This window comes from Epinephelus moara, chromosome 7 (assembly GCF_006386435.1).
Source record: "Epinephelus moara isolate mb chromosome 7, YSFRI_EMoa_1.0, whole genome shotgun sequence".
Classification (NCBI taxonomy): domain Eukaryota; kingdom Metazoa; phylum Chordata; class Actinopteri; order Perciformes; family Serranidae; genus Epinephelus; species Epinephelus moara.
In genome coordinates, this window is record NC_065512.1 from 28645786 (window position 1) to 28668918 (window position 23133).

The following is a 23133-nucleotide window of genomic DNA, read 5'->3' on the forward strand; positions in this document are numbered from 1 at the left end:
TTAAAACCAGAGTGGAAATAGAAAACTTGGAACAATAAAATATTAGTACTGACCTATTAACATATAGCCTATATTGCTTTTTTGTTTTTGTTTTTAACACTGTCACTTTGTTAAGCAAACTGGGGACTTTTGCTCATGACATTCTCTGGCCTTTTTAGCTTGGTTAATGCATATTTTAGATATTTAGCTAACTGTGGCCAAAATTGTTTACAGAAACACGAAGTTCTTCATATATCTAGCCTCCTAAATTTGCTCCCGAAGTGCACCAGACTGATGTATTTTAACTTTAAAATAGTCAAACTTTTCTTCCGGGGGGGGCATGCCCCCGGACCCCCCCTAGAAGTTCAGAGGCTCTCTCCTTTTTTCACCATACCTGTGTTTGTATCACTGCATTATGGTACTTGGCTACAATCGGCTATTAAGAATAATTAAATATGATGTGAAATATGATACAATGATATATTTACTCAGATGTTGCATATTCTCTGAAAAACAACAACAACCGAGAAGTCTGTAAATTTGGGTATGGAAAAGTATGGAATTTTGAAATTCCAAATGTGTAGGAACCCTGAGTTGTTCACCACTCAAAGAGCTTTCACGATATTTTTTAAACTTACCTATTCACACACACATTCATACACTGATGGCCGAGGCTACCACACAAGGTCCAACTTGATACTCAGCTTTAAACCATTTAGTGCACTTTCACACCAATGGCACAGCCTTCGGGAGCAATCTGGGGTTCAGTATCTTGCCCAAGAATACTTCAACATGTGGCCTGGAGGAGCCAGGCATCGAACCGCCGATCTTCTGATTGGTGGACGACCCACTCTACCTCCTGAGCCATAGCCACCCCCAATTCATACGCTTATTATGGTAAAATTGAAAATGATGAAGTAATGACATTTTATATCTCAAAGGTCAAAAGTCAACTTCATTGTGACATCATAATGTCCTGCAAAAACACTTTTATGGCCATTATTTAACATCATAACTCAAACAAAGGGGGAGACGTTTGGTCAGATGATGAATTGGTGACACTAATCTTGGGTGTTCACCTTGAAGCTGTGCTGATGCTTTAGATCATCTGTGCTTCCAGGGGGACAATGTGTGTGAGGCATCCATGTTTGCACATGGATGTTAACCATAACCGCAACATGACAGGTTCGCAGAGGTATACAAGTTTGAAGTGGTAATCCTAGTTTTATTATTTATCCTTGGTGCTAATCAGTTCCATGTCTTTGCTAGTCTGCACGTAGAATAGCAGCCCCCTGTGGTAGTTTAGAGGAGTTTGTACTAACTGATTAAAGACAAAGCTTTTGAGAGCTTTGATTATTTCATGGTGCAATGGTAGCTTAAACTTAACACTTCTTCAGCTTTATAGTGCTGTCATAACAGCATTATTGAAATGAAAGCAGATAGTGGAAACAACAAGATTCATCCTGAGAGACACAGAACATTTTTAATTATTAAATCGTTAATTGTCGCAAAGCACCAGATAGTTCTTTTTATTAAAGTTGTAACAAAGGAATTGCTTGGTGGTGATTCCAAAAGGCAGCAATAAGGAACAGTTTGACAGTGGTCCAAACTTCAGTCCCCAGAAATCATCTATCCTACTGACTCTAAACCACACACAGCATGCATGTGTGTATGCATAGCTCTGACCATCTATCTGTATGTATCTGTGTCTCCGTTGGCCTTTTTCTCCATTGATATGTGTTGAGTTTTCTGGAGTATTATAGAAAAACTTAAATGCTTTTATTACTGTAAATGTTTGTAATACTGCTATGATTGCAGACCAATGCACAGAAGTTACCAGCAGCTATGGATTTCATACTGAATAAACTGAGTGAAGGTCAAGGTCGTGGACAGTTAAGTCAGTTATCAGCAGCAGCTGCAACAAGATACATAGAGATGGAAGATTAAATAGGCCAGTCTGTCATGTGAAAGTGTGTATAAGTAGTAATGACACGTAGCAAGTAGTAGTGTATAATAAAGGCTTATGAAGAATGACGGCTTAAAAGCATTTGGATATTGGGATGATGGGAATGATTATGGAATGCCATATCCAGCACCACCTTTGCTTAAAGTATAGTACAGGGAATATCAAAATTGTTCACACAGACAAAGCTGGGTTACGACCCAAAAGAATTGCCCGCATTGAGCTTTCATCACTGCAGTGTGTGCAGGCCGGCAGTCAGAACAGGACCTCTGAGTCTGTACCAAATCACCAGTGGGCTAATGGCATAATTTCTGTCTGTCTTCTTCTGTCTCCTTTTTCTATCCTTCATTTTAGATAGCATATAATTGAAATACTTTTTGAAGTGCTGGATGTTGACTTGAGTAATGGCTGACAGTTTTTATGTAGTTCAGTTTTCAAATTTCAAAACTTATGTGCAGCTTTGTTGAAGGGAAGTTGATTGACTTCCTGAGTTTAGAGTGCTTCAAGGCCACTTGTATGGTTTTGCTGTGAATAGATGCACTGTCGGCAGAAACCAATAAAATCACAGCTCTTTTAAAAAAAGATCTATAGGGGTCAAGGCAAGGCCATCATTTGCCTCTCTCCTCCAAGGCAATTCACAGCTTGAATAGAATTGCGGAAATTGATTTATTTTTTTTCATTCTTTTTAGCTTTTTCCCCTCAAAACTTCTAACGAAATCACATACACACATATACAGCAACATAAAAGCACATTACACAATGGCTTCACAAGAAGAGTTTTAACAGTTTTAACATAAAAGCACATTACACAATGGCTCCACAAGAAGAGTTTTAACAGCAATAAATCACTGCCACATTAATGTATTTAAGTATTACTAAAGGCACCGCAGAGGCACAAGGCTGTCTCCTCTGGTCACCTTCATAGCACGAATGTGGATACCAAAGGAGAGGCTCACTGTTGTTTATCCAGTCTTAGTTAAATGCTTTGTGTCATTTATGAATGTGCATAGTGCATAAAGAGACCTCTGTGACAGTTTAAATTTCATGAAACTAATTAACAGCTTCTCACTGGGACTAGCCTCCTCTTGGCTACATGTATGTCCAATTAAGAAAAGTCTGTACAACAGTAAGGGTAGTAATGCTATTTGTTTTTGACTGATTGAATTATTTTTGGACATTCTGTAATTGTAAGTAAGACATGGGAGATCGTAACAATAACACAGATGACCAATAGGACTCTTTTCTTCACCAGCATTTTTCTTCAGCTGTCGAGCCTTTGGATTTGATCTATGAATGCCACGCACTTAATTTAGCATTATTTTCTGATTTCTGGATTGAAAGACCGCTGATAGAGCCATTTGTTGTGAATATTGCCCAATTCTGGTCAGTGCCTGATCAGCTGGAACATCTTTTGTACAAAAACAAACAGGAAAAAAAATGACTGCCAGCAAGTTTCTCTTGATCAGTTAAGCCAGCGGCTCTGGAGCAGCCAAGGGTAGCAGGTGGCAATGGGGCTTGTGGGAAATCTTGTATTATTATTCAAAAACAGCAGCAATAGCAGTGTGAGATAAAGACAGACTTTTGTTGACAGTAATTACACCAAAATGTCACAGTTAATTTGACAGTGTTTGATAGTGCTGCATGCAGCAACTCTAATGTCAATGAGAAGAATAACCTGGTGAAATAAACCTGCCAACAGAGTTTATGTCTCAGCTGAATAGCCCTCTTTCTCCTCCATGTAAATGCAAATATGTCTTTGTGTGTCTGTGCATATGCACGTGCCTCCTTGCTATGTTTGTGTGTCCAGTTTGGCGTTTGGGAACTGTAATGGCCTAGCGGTGGTGGACTACTTGCAGAAAACCATCCTGTTGTGTATGTCGACACTGGATCTGTATGGAGCTGCCGACCCCTACCAGCGCCTTACCCGCTCCCCCCGCAGGAACAGACAGTCCACCTCAGGTAGCACAAGCACGCACCACTGGCATCCTGCCACACACTCATGCACGTATACAACTAACACTCAGTGTGCAGCCACACAGAAATGTGTCAAAGATGTTGTTACATCCTGACTATCATCTTTTTTCTATTCTCCTGTCCTCTCTGCCTCCATCTCTACTGGTTCTTCCTGTTTCTCCTGTCTCCTCTCTCTGTTTCTATTCATCCTTCTAAGGTTAGACTGATATATACAACTTTTATCAGTAATTTGAAATCAGTGATGCAGGTGGTTTGATTATATATCCTGTGCTGATCAATAATACTGCTCTCAAGCCCTTTGCCTGATCAATACCATTTGATCAGGCAAAGGGCTTCCCCTACATATAGGGACATTTTAACCAGATTCCAACTAAGATTGAAATATTTTATTGTTATTATTACTGTTAATCTATTTTCCAGGGTGAAAGGTAATATTAATAGTAATACTAATAATAATAAAAAAATGAAACGTACAAAGAGCCAAACACCAGGCACATGGTATATACAGGGTTACATAAATTAAAACATAAAGCCAAAAAGCCGTTCTTAAAAAGTGGGTTTTTAGAAGTGACTTAAAAGACGAAACAGAGTTTGCGGTAACTAAGTATATTAACTGTAGGAACAATTTTAAAGGTTATGGTTTATTAAATATTGTAAAATATAAATAAATAAATATTAATGTTTAATATTTTTACACTTTAAACTGGCCAACAGCATAAAAGGTAGTTAAGCTTCACTTCCACCAGCCACAGCATTAAGTTTTCTTCAGTAATAAATATCCAACAGTATGATGTGTACAGCATGTGTTCATATAACTCTGAAAAGGGCCATTCGATTGCATGCTTTTACTTTTTCTGACACTACAATACTTACCAACTTTTTCTCAATTAGGGTTTTGCATACAGGACATGATTTACTTGCAATTAAGTAATTTATTGTGTGGTGTTGCTCAGAAAGTTTTTGCCAGAGGTCTGTTCCTCTCCAGAACAAATAAACCCGGTGAATTAAACCAGTAAAAACACTGAATAAAGCAGTTTCACGTTAGAAAACAGTGTTTCTCCAATGCTGCTCATTGCAGATGGACTTCTTACTCACGTGTCCTTAACTCCATATACAAGGACCTGTTCATTTAAAGTTATAGAAAACATGACACGTAATATTTATAAGGTAATTATACACTAAAGATAATAAACTTCTTACATTTTACTCAATTTTTGCCAATATATCCTCCTAAATCCTACACACCGGACCTTTAAGTAAAGGATCTGAGTATTGCTTTCACTACTAGTTAACGAATATGAAATATATAATAATATTACACTACAATAGGGGCCATCCTGCATAAAGAGAATGTTTACTTTTGATACAAAATATATTGTGGTAGTACCTTAGTGCCTCCTTTTTCTGAAGTGAAAATTTGGCTGCTGCTGGATACTTTTACTCTGCAGCAACTCTACTTTTACCTCAGTAAAAATTTTGAAAACCTTCACTGCCTATGTTTCACTGTTAATGTGAAGCAGTCCTAAAGCTTTATCAGAAACTTCTTTGCCCTGATAGAAATAAACATCTCTGGTAAACGCAAAATATATGTAAGTATTTGGAGTAAGTTGACATGAAAAGGGGGAACTTGGCTATTTGTAAAAAACATAGTCCATCAACAAGTAAAATCCAAAAATATGAGTATCTGTGTCAGCATTCAAAAACCTATATCAGTCCAACTTTATTTCTTTCCTCTCTTGGCTCTGTTTTTCTTTCACACAATTACATACAAAGACAAAAACACCTGTCCATCTCAGTCTGCCTGTCACAGATCTGCACTATGATATGAAGTGCATGTTAACAGGCTGCGTGTCATTCCACGTTGGCATTATTATGCATGTTGTCATTTGTTTCTCTGTCCTTTCTGTTTTTAGTGCTGCTTGAGCATAGATCTGTAGTGAAAAGCCACAGAGGTCTTGTTGTACTTCCTGACCCCTGCTTCCCTTTTTTCTCTGCTACTGATCTTGGCTGGTGATGGTCCCTGAAGGCTCTTATTTATACTTAATGTGAAGATATTTAGCCCTACCATACAGAAATGATTGTTTAAAACACAAGCTGCACTTTTCTTGTTTGACCCAACAGTAACTTCAGGATTTGAGGGCATAGCAGCTCCAGCGGTTTAATATTTTAGATGTCTGAGGTCCTCTAAGCAATTTAAAGTACTGAGCTCTCTTATTACATAATTCCCACAAGTGTAGCTGAGAATGCTTTACAGGTATTCAGGATTTGTGTGAAGGGGAATATTACTGTAGATGGAGGGATGACTTTGGTCTTTAGAACCCACTTTCTTCATTTGCTGTTGCATAAGTGCTTTTATTGACTACCACAGCACTTATTGTTCCCAACTTCCTCTTTTGTAAAAGTCTTTCTGTGATGGGTCTTTAAAATCAATTTGGAGATGGAAGGGGAAATAAAAACAGGCAACTGTGCCCTTTTTCGGTACCCCAGGAGGTGGTGTTATGATCTTGAGCGCTGGCAGTGCTGGAGTTGATATAATACTAAGTGACAAAAACACTGTTGAAAGGCCAAGCATAAAACATGGCATGCACTAATATATCTTTGAGTTGCTGGCCTCTTCTCTTTGTGCAGTGTTATAACTTCTTAGAGCATAGTTTTCTGTCCTTCCACAACATTTTTAGCTGTTGTCACCACACATATGTGTATGGGTGTACTATATATGTGAATCAGTTTTAGTGTATTCATTTCATAAAATGATGCTTAATAGGGATGCACCGATTTATTGGCCGCACATCGGTATCAGCCAGTATTCATCTTGACTGCCATCGGCCTATCAGCAAATAAGATGACATTCAGTGATGGCAGCGGCTAATGTTTCTTCTGTTGTGTAACAATAATTTGCGCAGGCTGAAAAGCAGGGCTCAAAACTAACATCTCAGGGACAATAGAAAACTTGTTTGGAACGAGATCTTCCCTGGGATGTCCTTGGGACAAATGGATGCAGTAAACTTGGGAGAGACAATTGAAAAAATACAGTTGTTTAAAGGGGAAATTTGTTCATGGTTTCACAGCAATATAGAATGGGTATTAGAGAGGGAATTGTTACACATCATATAAAATGAAGCAGTTATTAGAAAAAATTCACGTGAAAGAAGGATATACTCAAAGTTGTCTCACAGATTTGTATGGTTGAATTTGTGCTCATTCAAAGCATAATGAAGGACTGAATAACTTTTAAACAGTACAATTATTTTTATAGTGTAGAATTCTTTGATTCTCTGGCACAAACGGGGACACAAATAACAACAAAACAAACAAACAAAAAAAATCTGCTACTGGCCAAGTTGTTATTTTAAACATTATTATAGGCCTAGAATTTCACAATCGGTTCATCCCTAATGCTTAATTATTGGTAACTTTAGGTATGTTTCTGAAATTATAATGCATTATTGATAACATTGTTGGGACAGTAGGCCTTTGGCACAAAGCATCTGAGCAAAATGCAACATAAAGCAATTATTTAAAGCTAAAGTTCATAACTTTTCTGAAAATAACTTTGTGTCATATTGGCTGAAACTGTTACTGTATTCTGAAAGAAGTATATTAGGCAGATAGTCTGTGCAAAAACAAAAAACATGTCCCTCCTCCTTCCCAGTGCCTCTAATATCATTCGTTAGAATCTACAGAAAACAACCAGTCAGAGTCGAGGAGTCTCTAACTCAGCTGTCAATCATGTCCATCACTGCTCGTGAACTGCAGTCAAACCATGGATGTATAAAGAGACCTGGATACAGATTGGAGACAGGGTCCTGCTTATTCCTCTGAAAATTGCTCAGTGGCGCATAAGGCCAAAAAAGCTTAATTTCTGCAGTATGCAAGTACTGGTATCTCCTGATTGCGGTGCCCATAGAGCAAGCCCACCAGAGACTTACAGCTAGCATGGCCGAGTGGCTAATTTCCGGTTAAATGCTCCACTAAATTGAATGAAAATAAAATGATTTAATTGTGTGTTCTTCTAGATTTTTTGGGCCTGATGGCATCAATTGACAAACCTGACCCTTGTAATTCCACTTTTGGCCACTGTGTAACATTGGCTTCAAAGCCTGGTGCTGTTCCTGAAATGTTGAGTCAAACTGTCTAATTAGGCAGTGCTGAACAAATATGACTCAAGATTCTCTAACTGCATTGAATATTTCTCACCACAGATGTTTTAAAGGGCCAGTGTGTAATATTTGGCATGGTTTATTGTCAAATCTGAATCTGAATCTGAATATTCTACCCATTAATATGTTTATACAAGTGTATAATCGCTATAAAATAAAATTCGTTTGGTTTTCGTAGCCTTTTAATTATGCTTTTATATATATATATAGCAAGGGCCTTGCTTTAGGAGGTCGCCAATCTTGCGCCGCCATGTATGTACGGCAGACCGAGCGGACAATCCAGCCAGCCAGAGAACGCGTTTCGCGTGTATAAATAAACCAACGAAGACAGCGGAAGGAAGGAAGAAGGAGGAGGAAACAGCAGAGAGTGTTAGTAGTTCGTCGATAGAGAGTAGTGAAAAGTTTTTTTAGTTATAAAGTTTGCGAATGGACCACACTTACCACGCAACAGGAGAGAATGAACCCGAACCGTCATCTGCGAGGAAAAGAAGACGCAACTTCACTCCTTGTGATGCACTCTCTGCGGCGCTTTCCCTCCTGATGATATATCTCCCCAACGATGGTAGCACCGAATCCCATTCTGTGCAGCAAAATGGGAGCGGAGGATTCAGCCTCTCTTCTCGCCCTCTCAGTGTACTCCGGCTCTCATCTGTGTACTCCGGCTCAAACAGGTATGGCTCTGGGTCTGTGTCCGCTAAAAGAAACTCTTCAAAATCGCGTTCAAAGTCGTCCATTGCAGCTACTATAGTCCGGAGATATTGCTAGGCTATGTGTGTATGAAGTGTGTGTGTTACGCCAGAAGAGTCAGAGTTTGGGACGGAGTCTTTTACCCCCTGGAGGGTTACCGAAGTTTTTGGAGTGCTCAAATAAACTGGCCTTTTTCCCGAGCGCTACTCTGGTCTCCTGCTCGTGGGGGATTCATTACAATATTGTAACATGGTTTAGATTTCTAAATAAACATTTACCTCGTCGTTAGATAGACCTACTCCTGAAAAACTCGTGCGCAAGGCTTTTTGTCCCTACGAGGCCACCGTCATTTACCCGATGGGAGGGGTGAGCGAGTGAGCCCTGCAATCTAGAATTTGACCACTGATGTCACTGTTTTCAACCCATTTTACACACTGGCCCTTTAAGAAAATATTTTAGTGTACTGTTTGGCTGTAGAATGGCAAAGTTTGTGACCTGGCTGTCATGTTAGAAACAGTCGACCGAAGTACCAAGCTCCGTCCACCTGCCAGACAAAAATATGTATCTGAAAACATCTGAGATGAGAAATAGGCAATGCAGTAACAGAATCTTGATTCATATTTGATCAGCGCTGCCTTTTTTGACACTTTGACCGCAGTTCACGGGCAGCGATTGACCTGATCAACAGCTCTGATTGGCTGTTTTCATTCACATGCAGAAAGGCCATTAGAAGCGTTACAAGGCAACACAGTAGGCAGAGGAATGTTAGTTTTTTTCACAGATTATCCATCTCATTTAGTGCTGTGTGAATATAGTAACAGTTTCGGCAAATATGAAAGAAGTTATCTTTTTATAAAATTACCATACACAGCTTTAAATGCAACAAGAGATTTATTTTATGCTGCTTTGTAAGTAATGGTATGTTGCCTGCTAGTACAGTAGTTTATTTCTTGTGCAAATGACCGATCACATCAGCATTTTCTGGGTTTGGAGCAGTAGCGGGTATTTCTTGTCTGTCCTCCCCTGACACTAACTCGGTTGCTGCTTGCTCTCACTTTCTTTTCCACTCTAAGCCTGTGTGTTCTTCTCTCTCCCCCTTCCCTCCTTTTTCCCTCCCTCCCTTCCCTTCGTCCTAAAATGTCCCAACTTCATCTATCCTTCCTCTCATACTTTACTGTCACATTCTGTCCTTGTTCTCTACCTTGTTTCCTCCTCCTCTACTTCCCTCCTGTCCTACCTTACTCATACACCACTCTACCACCGCTTTCTCTTTCCCACCTTCCTGTCCTATCTCATCTCTCTCTGCATTGAATCTCTACCCACACTACTCTTTATTCCTGCCCACCATCCTTTCCACGATTCCTTCCTTCCCTCTCCTCCTCCTCCTCCTCCTCTTCCTCCTACCTTTTGGTGACTCTGTGGCTGCTGATGTGGGCATGCGGGCCTGCCTGACAGAGTTTTGCATGCGTGGCCTGTCTAACTTTTATTCAGATTCAAAGAAAAGGATCCGTACATCCTATCAGAGTAAGTCGGGCCTTCCTGAAGGCTGGGGGACTCTGTGTTTGTGTGGGGGTGGGTGGTCGGGGCAGTGTTGTAGTGGATGCAGATGGTCACCATAGGGACTTGGAGAGTATGATGTGGACTGAAAGCAAAGGGACAAGCCAAAGAGATGACTGAAATGAAAGTGGTTGTTTTATATGTGTATTTCTGCCATATAAAACAGAACTGTCCTATTCCAGTCATGTCCAATGGTATGTCCTTTGCAGAGAGCCACTCCTTTGAGTCTGTTAAGTAAGGGCAGTTATAAATATTATATGATCCATGTGATGTATATTTGAAACATAATCAGTGGGGTGAATAAAGCCCTGTAATCCACTGGGCCTTGCGAAACTGAAATGTGTGCTTTTGGTTGACAATGACAAAGGAATTCTCAATTTTATACGACAATAAAGGTTTAATCAGAGTCCCTTTCAATGTCTTCAATCATTTGTAAAGACAGTGTAAATGATTGAAGGAAATTTGCATTAAGAAGTTTTGCTGGAAACTTTTACTGAAGAGAAATAATTAAATTAATCAAAATTTTTTGGACTGTGACGACTCAGTGAGGCTGTTAATGAAGCACTAATGGACACGGCTTAAACACCCCACATTTGTAGTCAGACTAAAACGAACACGAATGAGAAATTTCAGCATTTGTGGTGGGTTTTTTAAAAGGATGTATTACTTCTCGTTTTAGCCTGTGCTTGGTGCATGTGATCAGATTTGATCAGATCCTGATCAAATTTGTCTCTGTCGTGTTTTGTATTTTGATTGTAAATGACAATTTATCTTGAGATTTGCACTACATACTGTATATAGCTAATTATTGTATTGCAATTGACATTCTAATGCATTTTTGCATTTGGAAATTTAAAATAAGACTTTCCATACACTGAACAGATTGCAGTGCAGGTCAAATCAGGTTTCAGCCACTCTGCTCCTAGGAGACAAAATGAAGAAACATTCACAGGGGAAAGGTAAAAAGCAAATGTCAAATATTAGTAAGGATCATATATTCCAATAAAATCAGACCTTCAGAAATAAAAAAAATTAGATACTGTGAATTGAATTGTAGAGGACTGAGTAAGTCTACACTCTTTTTTTTGGGGCTCTGCGTGGCTGACATCAACCAAGTTGACTTCTATTTTATTCCTATAACTGACAAGGGTAAAATTACCTGACAGGTTGTTTGTATTCTATTTTTCCTTCCTCTTGGCTACCATTGGCTGTGGCAGGCCTTACTGAACTTTCTGACAACCAGCAGACCATTGACATGGAGAGAAGCAAGTCGCCCACCTCAGGTAACCTGCTGACACACGGACACACACACTACCAGGCCCACCTTCCCTGTATGGAAATGTATTTTGTGATTGGCACGGTGAAGCTTTGCTGGGATGCCTTTGTTTTTAAATGTGAGCTATACCCTCAGTATGCAGCCTGTGGACACCTCACCCATCACCAGAGCATCTTCACCTGATGAGAATGGCAGCTGTTAAAAATAGCAACTCATGTTTGAGGTATTCAGAGTTTTCGAAAAAGTGCGAGACGTGCTGAAAATACCTCCAGTGGAAAGTTGTTGGTGAGAAAATGTGATGTAGTTTTCAGACAGTTTGATTGCATATACTGGGACCTATCTCATGGAATTTGGTCACAACTTTTGGGTGGTGTTTCTTTATTCCAATGACTTTCTTGCTTGTCCAACTCTTCTGCTCTTGGACTAAGTGACAAGTCCTGTGATGGACCTGGGATAGCATAAAAGTAGCCAGCAGACAGGGACAGAGAGTGAAATATAAAGAGAGCAAAGCATAGGGATGGCTTAAGAGAGCAGACCCAATAGCATGCTTACCCCAAACCAATGTTGATCCAACAGCTGGCGGCAGTGGTGATGACCTGCAATTCATAACATGTGGGAGTAAACTGCACAATTTTATAAAATCAAGGCTTAAATATCTGAGATCAGATCAGAATAGCTCTCACAGCTGGCTAAATTATTTATTTGTGTCATCCATAATATATTATAAAAACCTCCTGTGCACTGCTTTCAGTTAAATATTTGCTGGCATGTTAGTGTGTAGCAGTGCTTGACTTGCATTAAATGCTACAGGATGTATAATGAAATAGACATGCCTCTTTAGAGGGGAATGGTGTGATGAAGCATATAATGTAAATGCAAATTGCAGTTAATGTTATATTCATTAACTTGTCGCCTGCTTTGGGTCTCAGGATGACGGATGCAATACGATGGTAGATGTGATGGTTTGAAGTTGAGTGCAAGAGATGAGCTGCGGTGCGAGAGAACGGTGGCTCATGATCATAGATCAGACGATAATGTAAGAGGTTCCTGTGTACTGAGTAAAGGTCGGATGCAATAGATGAGGTTTTAAACTATGAGATTGTTTATAGTATAATAAGGTTTGTGTGGTTGGAGGCAGGGCAGATGAAAAGAGGGAGTGTTTGTGATTGCGAAGAAAGAAACTGAAATGCATAATGGAGGGAGAGAGAGATGAGAACATTTCCCAGCAGGCGCTTCTGTATCTGTTGTGGGAAAACACTTTATCTCAGCAAATTCAGAACTTAAAGGTCAACTGGAGAGAGTGTGTGAATCTGTGCTTAAGACACTGCCAAGCATGCATGCTGTGTTCTCAAGGCTCAGTGTGCTTTATAAGGCTTCAGTTTCCAAACAATTAACCTTCAGCCAACTAAATTTAGTGGTAATTTTTAAGTGTGGATGCCCATTTCTGCCATTGTGATGAATAAAAAGATCCTGTAAGTCATTATAATGAGAAACTGTACTGAAATAAAAATGTATGTAATAGATAATTTATTGAAATAATGAGTAAATATCTCAAATTAATGAGTTAGTTTGCACTGAAGTAGATACTAAGTCATTGTTTTGAGATAGTATGTCATTGTTTTAGGAAAGTTTCTGTTGTTGAGGACATTTCTCGTGATATTGGGATCTTACTTGCCATTTTAAGAAAGTTTCTTGTCATTCTGACGTATTAACTCATTATCTTGAGAAAATTTCTTGTCATTTTAAGATATTTAACTCCTTATTTTGAGCTTCTTACTCATTATTTTAAGAAGGTTTCTCATTACAGTGACTTACAAGATCATTTTTTAACACAATGGCACAAGTTGACTTCCATACATGCCTAAGCACTACTTCATTTATTGGAAAATGTATGATAAAGTTGATTTTATTTTTCATTCCTTCCAAGGACAAGAAAAAAACAATGTAACAGTATATTTTTGAACCTCCAGAAATAGTTCTCCATCTGCTAAACCTGCCAGCAGGAGGAGAATAGTTTGAAACTTCAGAACTCTTTGCAATTAAGTTAAACAAGTTCTGGGAAAATGTGACGCTAAGGGGTAAGTGTAGGATGTTGGGAACTAAAAATATTATGTCTTTGAACTAAGCAGAGGTACAGTGAAACTGTGTTTTTCTCACAAACATGGATGGGCCACTGCTGATCTTTGTGTACTAAGACATCATTAGCCGCTGATAAATTCATACATTTATCCTGAGGGGTATGTGAATGCTGGGGCATGAAAGTGGTGCCATTGTGTGCAAATATTCAATTAGTCTGATGTGTTTTACAGAGAATAAAAGCTTTGGGGATTTTTGCCAGCACCAAGGTACTTCACATGCTTGTGAAAAAATAATTTGACAGGATTCTGGCCACCAAGGGCTCTGCTGTTTCCCACTTCCCATCTGGCAATGCACCAGAGCTTTACCCCTGTCCTTACAGGCAGTGAGCTCACTTGGCTCTTTGTCAGACTGTGCTCACATGGGGCTTTGAATGACTCATTCTCACTTAAGACGATATCCAAGGGAAATTAACCCAGAGTCACAGGGACAATGTATATCCCCACGAAAACCAAGCAATTCCTTTAGGGAGGGGTGTGTCAGCACGTCTTCGGGCCCATGCAGCTCAGGTATCCATAAGGAGCTTGGAATAAAACCATATCTTTTCAAGATGACTTGCAGACGTCTCGCTGTGGAGATGTTTTGAGCATGTCCAAATTGGAGGAGACCCTGAGGCAGACCTCGAACACTCTGGAGGGATTGTGTACAGCGTATATCCCTTGTGGCCTGGGAACGCCTCAGGTTAACCCAGGAAGACCTGGAAGATGTGACTGGGCGAAGGGAGTCTGGGTTGCTTTGCTAAGCTTGCTGCTCCCACGATGCTTAGATAAACAGCTAAATATAGATGGACAGATGCACCCAGATATACAAAGTACAATGTATACATGGAACCTGGTTGTGCTGCAGACAATCAGTCAACAGCAGACTGTAAAGTTGAGGCTCTTCCATCTATCAGGCAAACTTTGAAGGCTGGAGAGACAAAATGACAAATAAAATCTTGATAATATTCCAATTGCAGCTTATAGCACGTAAGTAAGCATCTTGTTGCCCAGCAGCTTAGACAGACCACTGTATATGCAGGCGGATGAATAGTGTGACTCAACGATTCAGTGACTCAGAAATCACTCTGTCAGGTTGTGAGATTTTTGGCTTTCAAAACATTCAGTTGCTTCATGACGAAGGTGTGTTACAGTGGCAGGTGTATTTCTCTAAGACAGTTTTTATTGGCAGTGATTACTGGTTGTATAAATAAACTAGACCTGACTTCACTAAATGTTCCAAATTATGTTTTTTTTTTTTAATGTTTGTCATTTAGGTTTTTTTATTCAGCAACTGCAATTCCATGGTTTGCTCTATCAGTACAAATGTACATCGTGTACCCTTTATTGTCCAGGATACAAACATTGGTTGTCTCGCATCTGAGCTTATCTTTTTAAAAGCAGTCCTTTTTGTATGTTCTTATTTTTGTACTCTCCAGTCTTTCTTTTTGAGCATCCTAAGGAGAGCATAAGAACACAATAACAAAATCAGGACAAGATGTTCTTTGCAGGCTTGGCAGCGTCTTTCAGCATTGTGATGTGGACTGGGTCATGGTCATTCTGTCTCATTACAAGCCTGTCATTTGCTAATTAGAGAGATGTAAGAAAGGAAAAATTATGGAGAGATGGATGAAAAGCGTACAGACAGACACAGCACGACACAGTGTGATCAAGTGTCTGGTTCACTTACCCAGAGAGGGGGAAAAAAGCAGATTAATTTTGTGGAGCTGTTATATCGAGCTGAGTGCAGTTTCAGAATTACAATCTGCAATCAAGATGGAAATGTTAACAATGGTTATTAGCAGTGTGGCCTAACATGATTTTTTTTCTTCAGAATTAATGCAAGAGTGATGTAGAATACATTTAGTTATGGCTGGAGACAAATGAGGAAGCACAGCTGTGCTCAGCTTCATAGGCGAAGAGTTCATGGTTTGTTTCCTCCTGCTGGATATCAACTTCCACCTTTCTCTATGGCCATTAGAGGCTGTCTGGCCATCCTTGGCACACCAGGTGTGCTGTGTCTGTTGAAGGCCATATACAGACTGCGGACAGCTTATTAAGGAAGCCAGCTATCGTCCCCATTCACCCCTTGTGTCAATAACTGCAGCCACCTCTTTCTCCTCTCCTTCACACATCGTTCCCTCTCTTTTTCCTGACCCCTTTTCTATCTTCCTTTTGTCATTAGGGCCCAGTAATTGGCCCTTCTCCTGCCTGAAAGCTGTCTTCCTCCACATCCTCCCCATTGTCTTCTTTTTATGTCCAAAAGACTGTTGTTTTGGTTTGGGGTTATGCTTTACATTTCCCTTGGGAGCTTTATGCCACATGTGGCTGTAGCTTACTTGACCAGGCCCAGATGGACTAACAAGCTGAAATGCCAGTGATCGGTGCCTGACCCGGCAGGATATTTTTAGCAGTGAGCATGTCAGCAGAGAAAGAGAGGAGGTGATGGCTGAAACGTTACAGTGTGTCGAACTGGTGCCACCTGCTCAGCTCCATGCAGCTCTAGGTGACTTGATATCACTTAAAATAAGTCTACAGCAGTTTTTCAACTGAACCCTGCTGCTGCACTACCATCTATAGTACATAGTAAAACCTATGCATTATGGTCTCATAAGACAGTATAGGCATAATGAAGGAATACACCGTTTAAGCTTTTTCTGGTTGCATAAATGTTCTGAAAAAGAAATCACCAAGAGAGTTAAAGATTTTTGTTACACAATAACTTTAAGTGGTCACAAAATGTGTATGTGTGGTTTGCGATGTTAATAATAGCTCAAGAGGAGGATTTTCATATTGGAATCTATTTGAAATATATATATGAGCCTGGTGCTCGTGTTGAGGCTTCAAAATCAAGCATTGTCATACTGCTTGTCTCATATGAATGACCTTACAAACATCATGTTTACTTAGTTTTAGAATTGCTGCAGTACGGGTAGCAACGGCACTTTAAATACATTTTGCACCAGCCGTGTGACGCCAACAGCCTGTCGGCAGTGCAAGTCCTTTGTCAGTATCCCCACTGGTTCCAGTTGGTCACGTTTCTGCCGCCAGAAACTTTTCAGCCGCAGCCTCAGGTGCTGGGTAACAGACATGAGCGCTGGAAAAAAAGGAAAGACTGTCGGCACTGTGCTGTCGGGTTTGCCAAAGTTAGCTCTCATTTGAGTTTCTGTTATGATCGTGGCTGATGACTTTGCAACCAACAGTTGTCTTTGATAAATATCAGGTGTGACTGTAAAATGATAAATGATTTGCTCTCTGTTTGAAATACATGAATTGACATAGTTAAAAAGCTGAATTGGAACTTAGAAGGAGAGGTAGTGTCTATTTGGAAGTTAAAAAAATTGCATAGAGGCATCGAAAGACACTTCAAGTGACAGTGACATGTGAAATAAAGTTGGAGGACTAAACTGCCTGTATGGACCTGGTGGAGACACATAGAAGTACTTGACTAGTAGTTGTGGTGTTGCTAGAAGTAGTGGTGATCAGGTGTAGGCCTGTTATGATAACTACTTTAGTTGGACAATATATTGTCCCAGAAATAATTGCGATAAACAATATTATTGTAGCTTCGAGACCATTTTATGCCACTAATATAATGATAATAAAACTGCATGATAATGCAAGTGAACCCTTTAAAGAACAACAAACTTTTAATTCTTTTGATTTAATAAATTTTAATTATAGTAACTATACTTCAGAGGAGAAGCCCAAAATTTTGCAAAAACAAAACAAAATGATGCCTCTTGCAGCTAATAGACAGGCTTAGTGATGCTCCGGTAACACAGCAGTTAACTCCATAATCCAACCGGTGTGCTGCGGTTGGCTCACGGGGATGGACAGCCTGGGAAATGGGCCGTTGCTGTTTGATTTACAGAGTAGAGGATGAAGTTGTTGGAGTGTAAAACTTCATTTTCGTCATTTGGCTGAAATGTTAGTGACATTCTTATGGAAACAAACACGCTTGTAAACACAATGGGCAATGTCAAGGTCAGCATAATGATCAAGGTTATGTCCATATATCACACGATAAGTCAATAATCTAGTTATCGTGACAGGCCTAATCAAGTGTCATTAAAGTAATTGTTGTAGTGGTAGTAGAAGTAGTAATAGTAGTAGTAGTAGTAGTGCTGTTGTTGTTTGTGATAGTGATAGTCGTTCTTGATAAAACTTTTGAGTATCATACTGCTGTTGGAATAGCGTTGTCCTTAACCCTCTTACTAACCCTTTTATTTTCATAACCTTTCAACTGTTTTCCTTCCTGTTACCTGCAAGTCTCTCTTTTCCCCAGTTCACCCATTGTGTTTGTCTCTCCCCTGTTGCCCTGAAAAGTCTGTGTCTGTTCTGTTGGATCTCCTATTCCAGTTCATTACCCAACCTCCCTTCACAATGACCCGCGCGTCCTGCCAGAGCCTGTGGCCAGTCTGAGAGCCAGCCACTGCAGTCCAGTCTTTTACTTGCTGGACAATGGTAAGAGAAGGGACGTACCTCACGGATCTCAGCCTCTTCACGGACATCTGCTTGTGGTTTTTACTGTACTGCAGTCGTGCAACAAGGGAGGGGGATGGGGTAGTTGGGTTGTTTTTGGACGGGTGGTTGGTTTGATGTCGCACCTTGCATGCTAACTCTGCTTCCACACTGTGAGCAACACAATTAGAGGCACATTCGTACCTTACAGAGCTAAACAAAAGAAACATAAAGTCTGTGAATGTCATAAAGGTTCCTTGAGCATCCTTGTTTGCCCACGTGTCATGAGGACCAGATCTCCGTAGCAGGTGCAAAATGAACAACAAGTTGAATACAGCCCTTCAAAGCTTCCCTGTTTTACCACAACTTTTATTTAAAAGCCTTAACGCTGAAATAAATTGGTGTAGGATGTATCCGTCATATGAAATGATAAATCACAGTGGGGGGGCACAGGTGCAAAGAGCATTCTTGTCCTTGATGCTGCACTGACAACTTCCTCTGGATGGTTAGCAATTAGCAGTAACAAGGACTGTAGTGTGTAGGGGCTCGGACCTTTCAAATTGGAAAATTACAAATGAGCAAAATATGTTTCACAAAATCATTGTAAATATTTTAAAATACAACAAAACATATCTAGTTTTTTTATGATCAAAGCATTATAGGTACAGTTAACAACACAAATGCAATCAAACACTTTCGCGCCACAGTCGGTCACATCAGAATGACCCATCAAAATAGTTGCTTGCAGTGTAAACAAGCTGACAGGGACTGTGTTTCTAGGAGCAGACTGTCTGTCGCTGCCTTGTCAATGTGTTCCATGCCTTTGTGCTACTGCTGGTGTTGCATTATCTGTCTGCCCCAGCTGCAGGGGGGTAGACATTGTGTTGTTTGTTGTTTGTGCCAGATCTGGGCTTTGAACTTGGATCATCATTCAGCAATACTGCAAGGCAGGCGGGCTTGGGAAGAGGAAGGGGTTGTATTCCAGCCGGGTACTTCTCCTCACTCGTCAGTGCCTCTAGTGCTTCATTCTCTGTGACGTCAATCATTGTGCCTCCACTTGAACCACACATCTTTGTCACGAAAAGGCAACGTGCTACTTTACCGGACCGTGGCGCACGGAATCTCTCTCATCGTGTCTTTCTGACTGTGCCAATAAACCCACAATCTCATCTTGTTGTCATCTCGGCTAACATTCATTACTGTCTTGTCTCTAACTAACTGCATGGTGCTCACTATGCGGCCAGCTGCGGTGCTGATAAATATGACTTCAGCTTGCTTTGAGCGTTTCTCAGTGTTGTGGCCTGATCAAGTCCAATATGAGCCCCATTTGTGACCACAGCACTCTAGGCATTACTATGATTCAGTCACATGAAGTTCCCTTCGCAAACCTCAGGGTGGGAAAATCTAAACATTTTAATGGTGTGTCTGTTGGTTTGTCTGTTGGTATACCACTTCAGTCCAGACTGAAATATCTGAACAATTATTGTATGAATGGCATTGAAATTTTGTACATTTATGATCCTCAGAGGATAAAGCCTTCTGAATTTGATGATCCCCGACTTTTCAACCAGTGCCACCATGAGGTTGAGATTTGTGGTTTTGAACGAGCGATTACAATGACTAATCAGTGGTCACAATAAATGTTAGCATGCTAACAAGCTAAACTAAGATGATGAAACATTATACCTGCTAAATAGCAGCATGTTAATATGGTCCCTGTTATGAACATGTTCAAATGCTGACATTTCCATTAACCTCTAAGCACGGCCTCACAGAGCTGCCAGCATGGATGTAGATTCTTTGTCTTGTTCATCTAACAGCAGGTTTCATCTTTTAAGGTATTCATCTCACTGGCAGGAATGCTAAAATGTTTGCCTGTGGAGAAACCAGCAGTTAAATCTGATATATGTTTCGGCTTGCACAGCGCAGAAAAAGAGCACAGCAAAGTAGCCCAGTCTGTGGAAATGTTGGATTTAAACGGTTTCACCTTGGGCAAATGTTTTATCATTCCAGATATACAGTAGACATCTGGGATCACAAAAATAAGTTTCAAGCTGCAATATACTGCTGAATTTGTGGTTAAAAAAAAATAAAAAAATTTTTACAGATTTTTACCCATGTTTGCATAGGGATTCCTATGTGACCAAATCACAGATTAACTGCTAAGGACTGCTAAGGTCGCAAATGGGGTTAGTCTAACATAAACTGTTGTCATACAAGGGTTTTAATATTGTCGCATAAAGTCACCAGCTACAAGAAACCAGCTTGGAGTCAAAGGTACTCCAGCCATGGAAGGAAAGCACATGAATCAAACATAATGATGTTATTAACATAATCGTATTAAAATTGTCACATTCAGACACAAAATTGTGGTGTTGCTCAACTGACCAGTGTTGGTACGCAGGTTCAGTGAGCTTGTATTATAGAGCTGGACCGTAGCTGCAAATAACCACGGTAATGAATGTTCGGTTGGTTATTCTTCATATTCACAATAAACAACCCGTCGGCTCTTTGAATCAATCCCACCTGTCTGTTTTGATTAAAATACATTTTATGAACTGTTAACGCGGCCACTGAGCTATTAAACACTGGAGCATCTGTGTGTAACAGGTTTATTATGAGAACATTTTCTCTGTCATTGTATCCCTAACACTGCACATTTTATACGGTTGCTGCAGCATCTGGTCACTGCAGTTTATGATGAAAAACACACAGAGCTCATCTATTATCTCATTAGCAACACTAATCAGAAGGGCTTTACTTCCTCCTGGAAAAATTCATTGATTGAGAAATTTAATTAAAACACCATAATACACCAATTTCCTCTGCAATAAAGGATATATATTGATCCTCAAAATGACCTTTGATACTCAGCAACCAACATGGTCCTTCACAGCAAATAAACTGTGTAAATGGAATAAACTCTATTACAATGAGGTAGATTAAAAAAAAAAGTTTTACTATTTCCTTCAGTAGGCCAGTGTCCTCTGCTGTTCTCTTTTCTTTTATAAGGCAGAAGGATGTAAACCTTGAGTCATTTTTGTTTCAAACGAATCATCATTGATTCCTTTCATTAATTTTCCAAATTAAAAGTAAGTGATCAGAATTATAATTTGGGCAAATTCATGATCATGCTGTTTTCCTCATGGTCATGAAATTTTTATCAAGCGTCATTTGAACACCATCCCGTGTCTTCCACATGTCAAGTTAATCATTCAAGACAAAGAAACAATAAAATATTGCCTTCTTTTTGAGGGGGAAACTGACTCATAACATCTCAAGTTTGACCTTTGCAGTTCTCTACTTACTGCAAAATGCTTGCAAAATGTTTTAACAAGTTATTTTGTTGCCTTCAGTGTCTGACTGTGATTTTTGTATTGACACCCTGTGGTGTCACCCTGTTTATTTGTGCTTCCATGTCAGACATCCCAGGCCTCATTTAAGTAGAATAAAGCTTTTATCCAAAACGGACATATTTCAATTAAGACCTTTAGAAGGGTTAATCTGACTCGGACTCAAGTTTGGCCTCCAGAGTCAATTAAATAAGTTATTTTCACCTTGTTGCAGCCCAACAAGAAAATAACCATTAGTTGTGAGAAATACTATGCTCAGAATGTAATTAAGTTAGCTTAGTCTAGGTATTATTGATCTTGTAGTGATAGCTGGGAACGCTGGCCTGGGACAACAACGGAGCATGCATTTTGAAATATGTCTGCACCAATCCGCATGTTCTGGTTCTTTGTTCATTTAAGTGATTTCCATTTTGTTTGGTTTGAGTTTGTTTTTTATTTTTTATTTATTTCTCTTTTATTTTTGCACTTTTGTTTGTCATTGTTTGACTTAGATTACTCCTACTTTATTTTCTTTTGTGGTTTATTTATTTATTTATTTTTTTCATTTGAAGGGATTAACTGGTGCTTTGTTTCCTATTCTTTTGTTTCAGTAAAGGGACCCGGCAGAAAGTTAAGTCTGCCAACAGATCTTAAGACTGATCTTGGTACGGTAGGCGAAAGCCAGCAGTTTTCACTTGATTTTTTTTTTTTTTTGAGTCATTTAGGTTCTGCTTTTATCATATTTTCTAGGCTTTTATGTTGCTTTAGAAGTTTTTATTGTCACTCCAACTTTCTTCTTTCGGTTTCCTTGTCACTCTCTCCTCCTGTTTAACCAGCCGATGAGACTGTCGGACTGAAGTGTTTGTCCATTTTGCCCTTTAATGTATTGTTATTTGATTTAATTATTCTGTATTCGTTTCCTCTACATTTTGCAAGTGTTTATAAAGGTGATTTACGACTCATGCCCATATTTAAATTTGAGGTTTTCTATTGCTTTATCATGATTGGACCATCCTCTGATTTTACACAACCTTTCCTCCATTGACAGCCTTGCTCTGCAGTGATTGGATCACTCGCTACCTCTCTCATTGTAGCTGGATCATTTCTTTCTTAAACAGTCTTTTCTCCATTTTGACTGGATCATCTGCATTAAATATACTGAGCGTCCCCCCCCCCCCCACATCCCAATCTGAGGTTTCCCTTTGCTCTGCTTCTGCAGGCTGCTGCTTCACATGTGCNCCCCCCCCCCATACATCTCTACTGCTATACGTACACATCCCAATCTGAGGTTTCCCTTTGCTCTGCTTCTGCAGGCTGCTGCTTCACATGTGCTATCCCCTTTAAAACCTTCTTTAACACAAAATGTGCCAGCGCCTACTTATTCCTGTGACTTGCCTCATTTAATAACCTTTCTTCATCTGACAGGTATAAAAAGTGCTTTTATTTGGTCAATTCTGTATTGTATTTAGGTAAAGCAGTAGTGAGAGTGAGAGCACTAACCCAAATTTGAAATCCCAACTTTGAAAAGATCTACTTTGGGCTTGGTTGCCTCGTCGCACATTTAATATGATCAAAAAGAGAATATTTCAAGCTCATTATATTTCCTGTGAGGTTCAAACATGCCCCT

The 23133-nt window shown here is 39.7% G+C and overlaps 1 protein-coding gene across 4 annotated transcripts in view; it reads left to right on the forward strand.

The window, feature by feature from the left end:
• Positions 1-23133, forward strand: part of stxbp5l (syntaxin binding protein 5L) — a 175868-nt gene that overhangs the window by 138312 nt on the left and 14423 nt on the right. For 2 of the 4 annotated variants that reach the window (XM_050048041.1, XM_050048043.1), the window contains exons 18-19: positions 3750-3901; positions 11538-11603. In XM_050048041.1, coding sequence (XP_049903998.1) covers positions 3750-3901; positions 11538-11603 — 218 coding nt within the window. Of the gene's footprint in view, positions 1-3749; positions 3902-10218; positions 10288-11537; positions 11604-18072; positions 18178-22117; positions 22172-23133 lie in introns of all 4 variants that reach the window. The other 2 variants (XM_050048039.1, XM_050048040.1) reach the window with 2 other exon arrangements.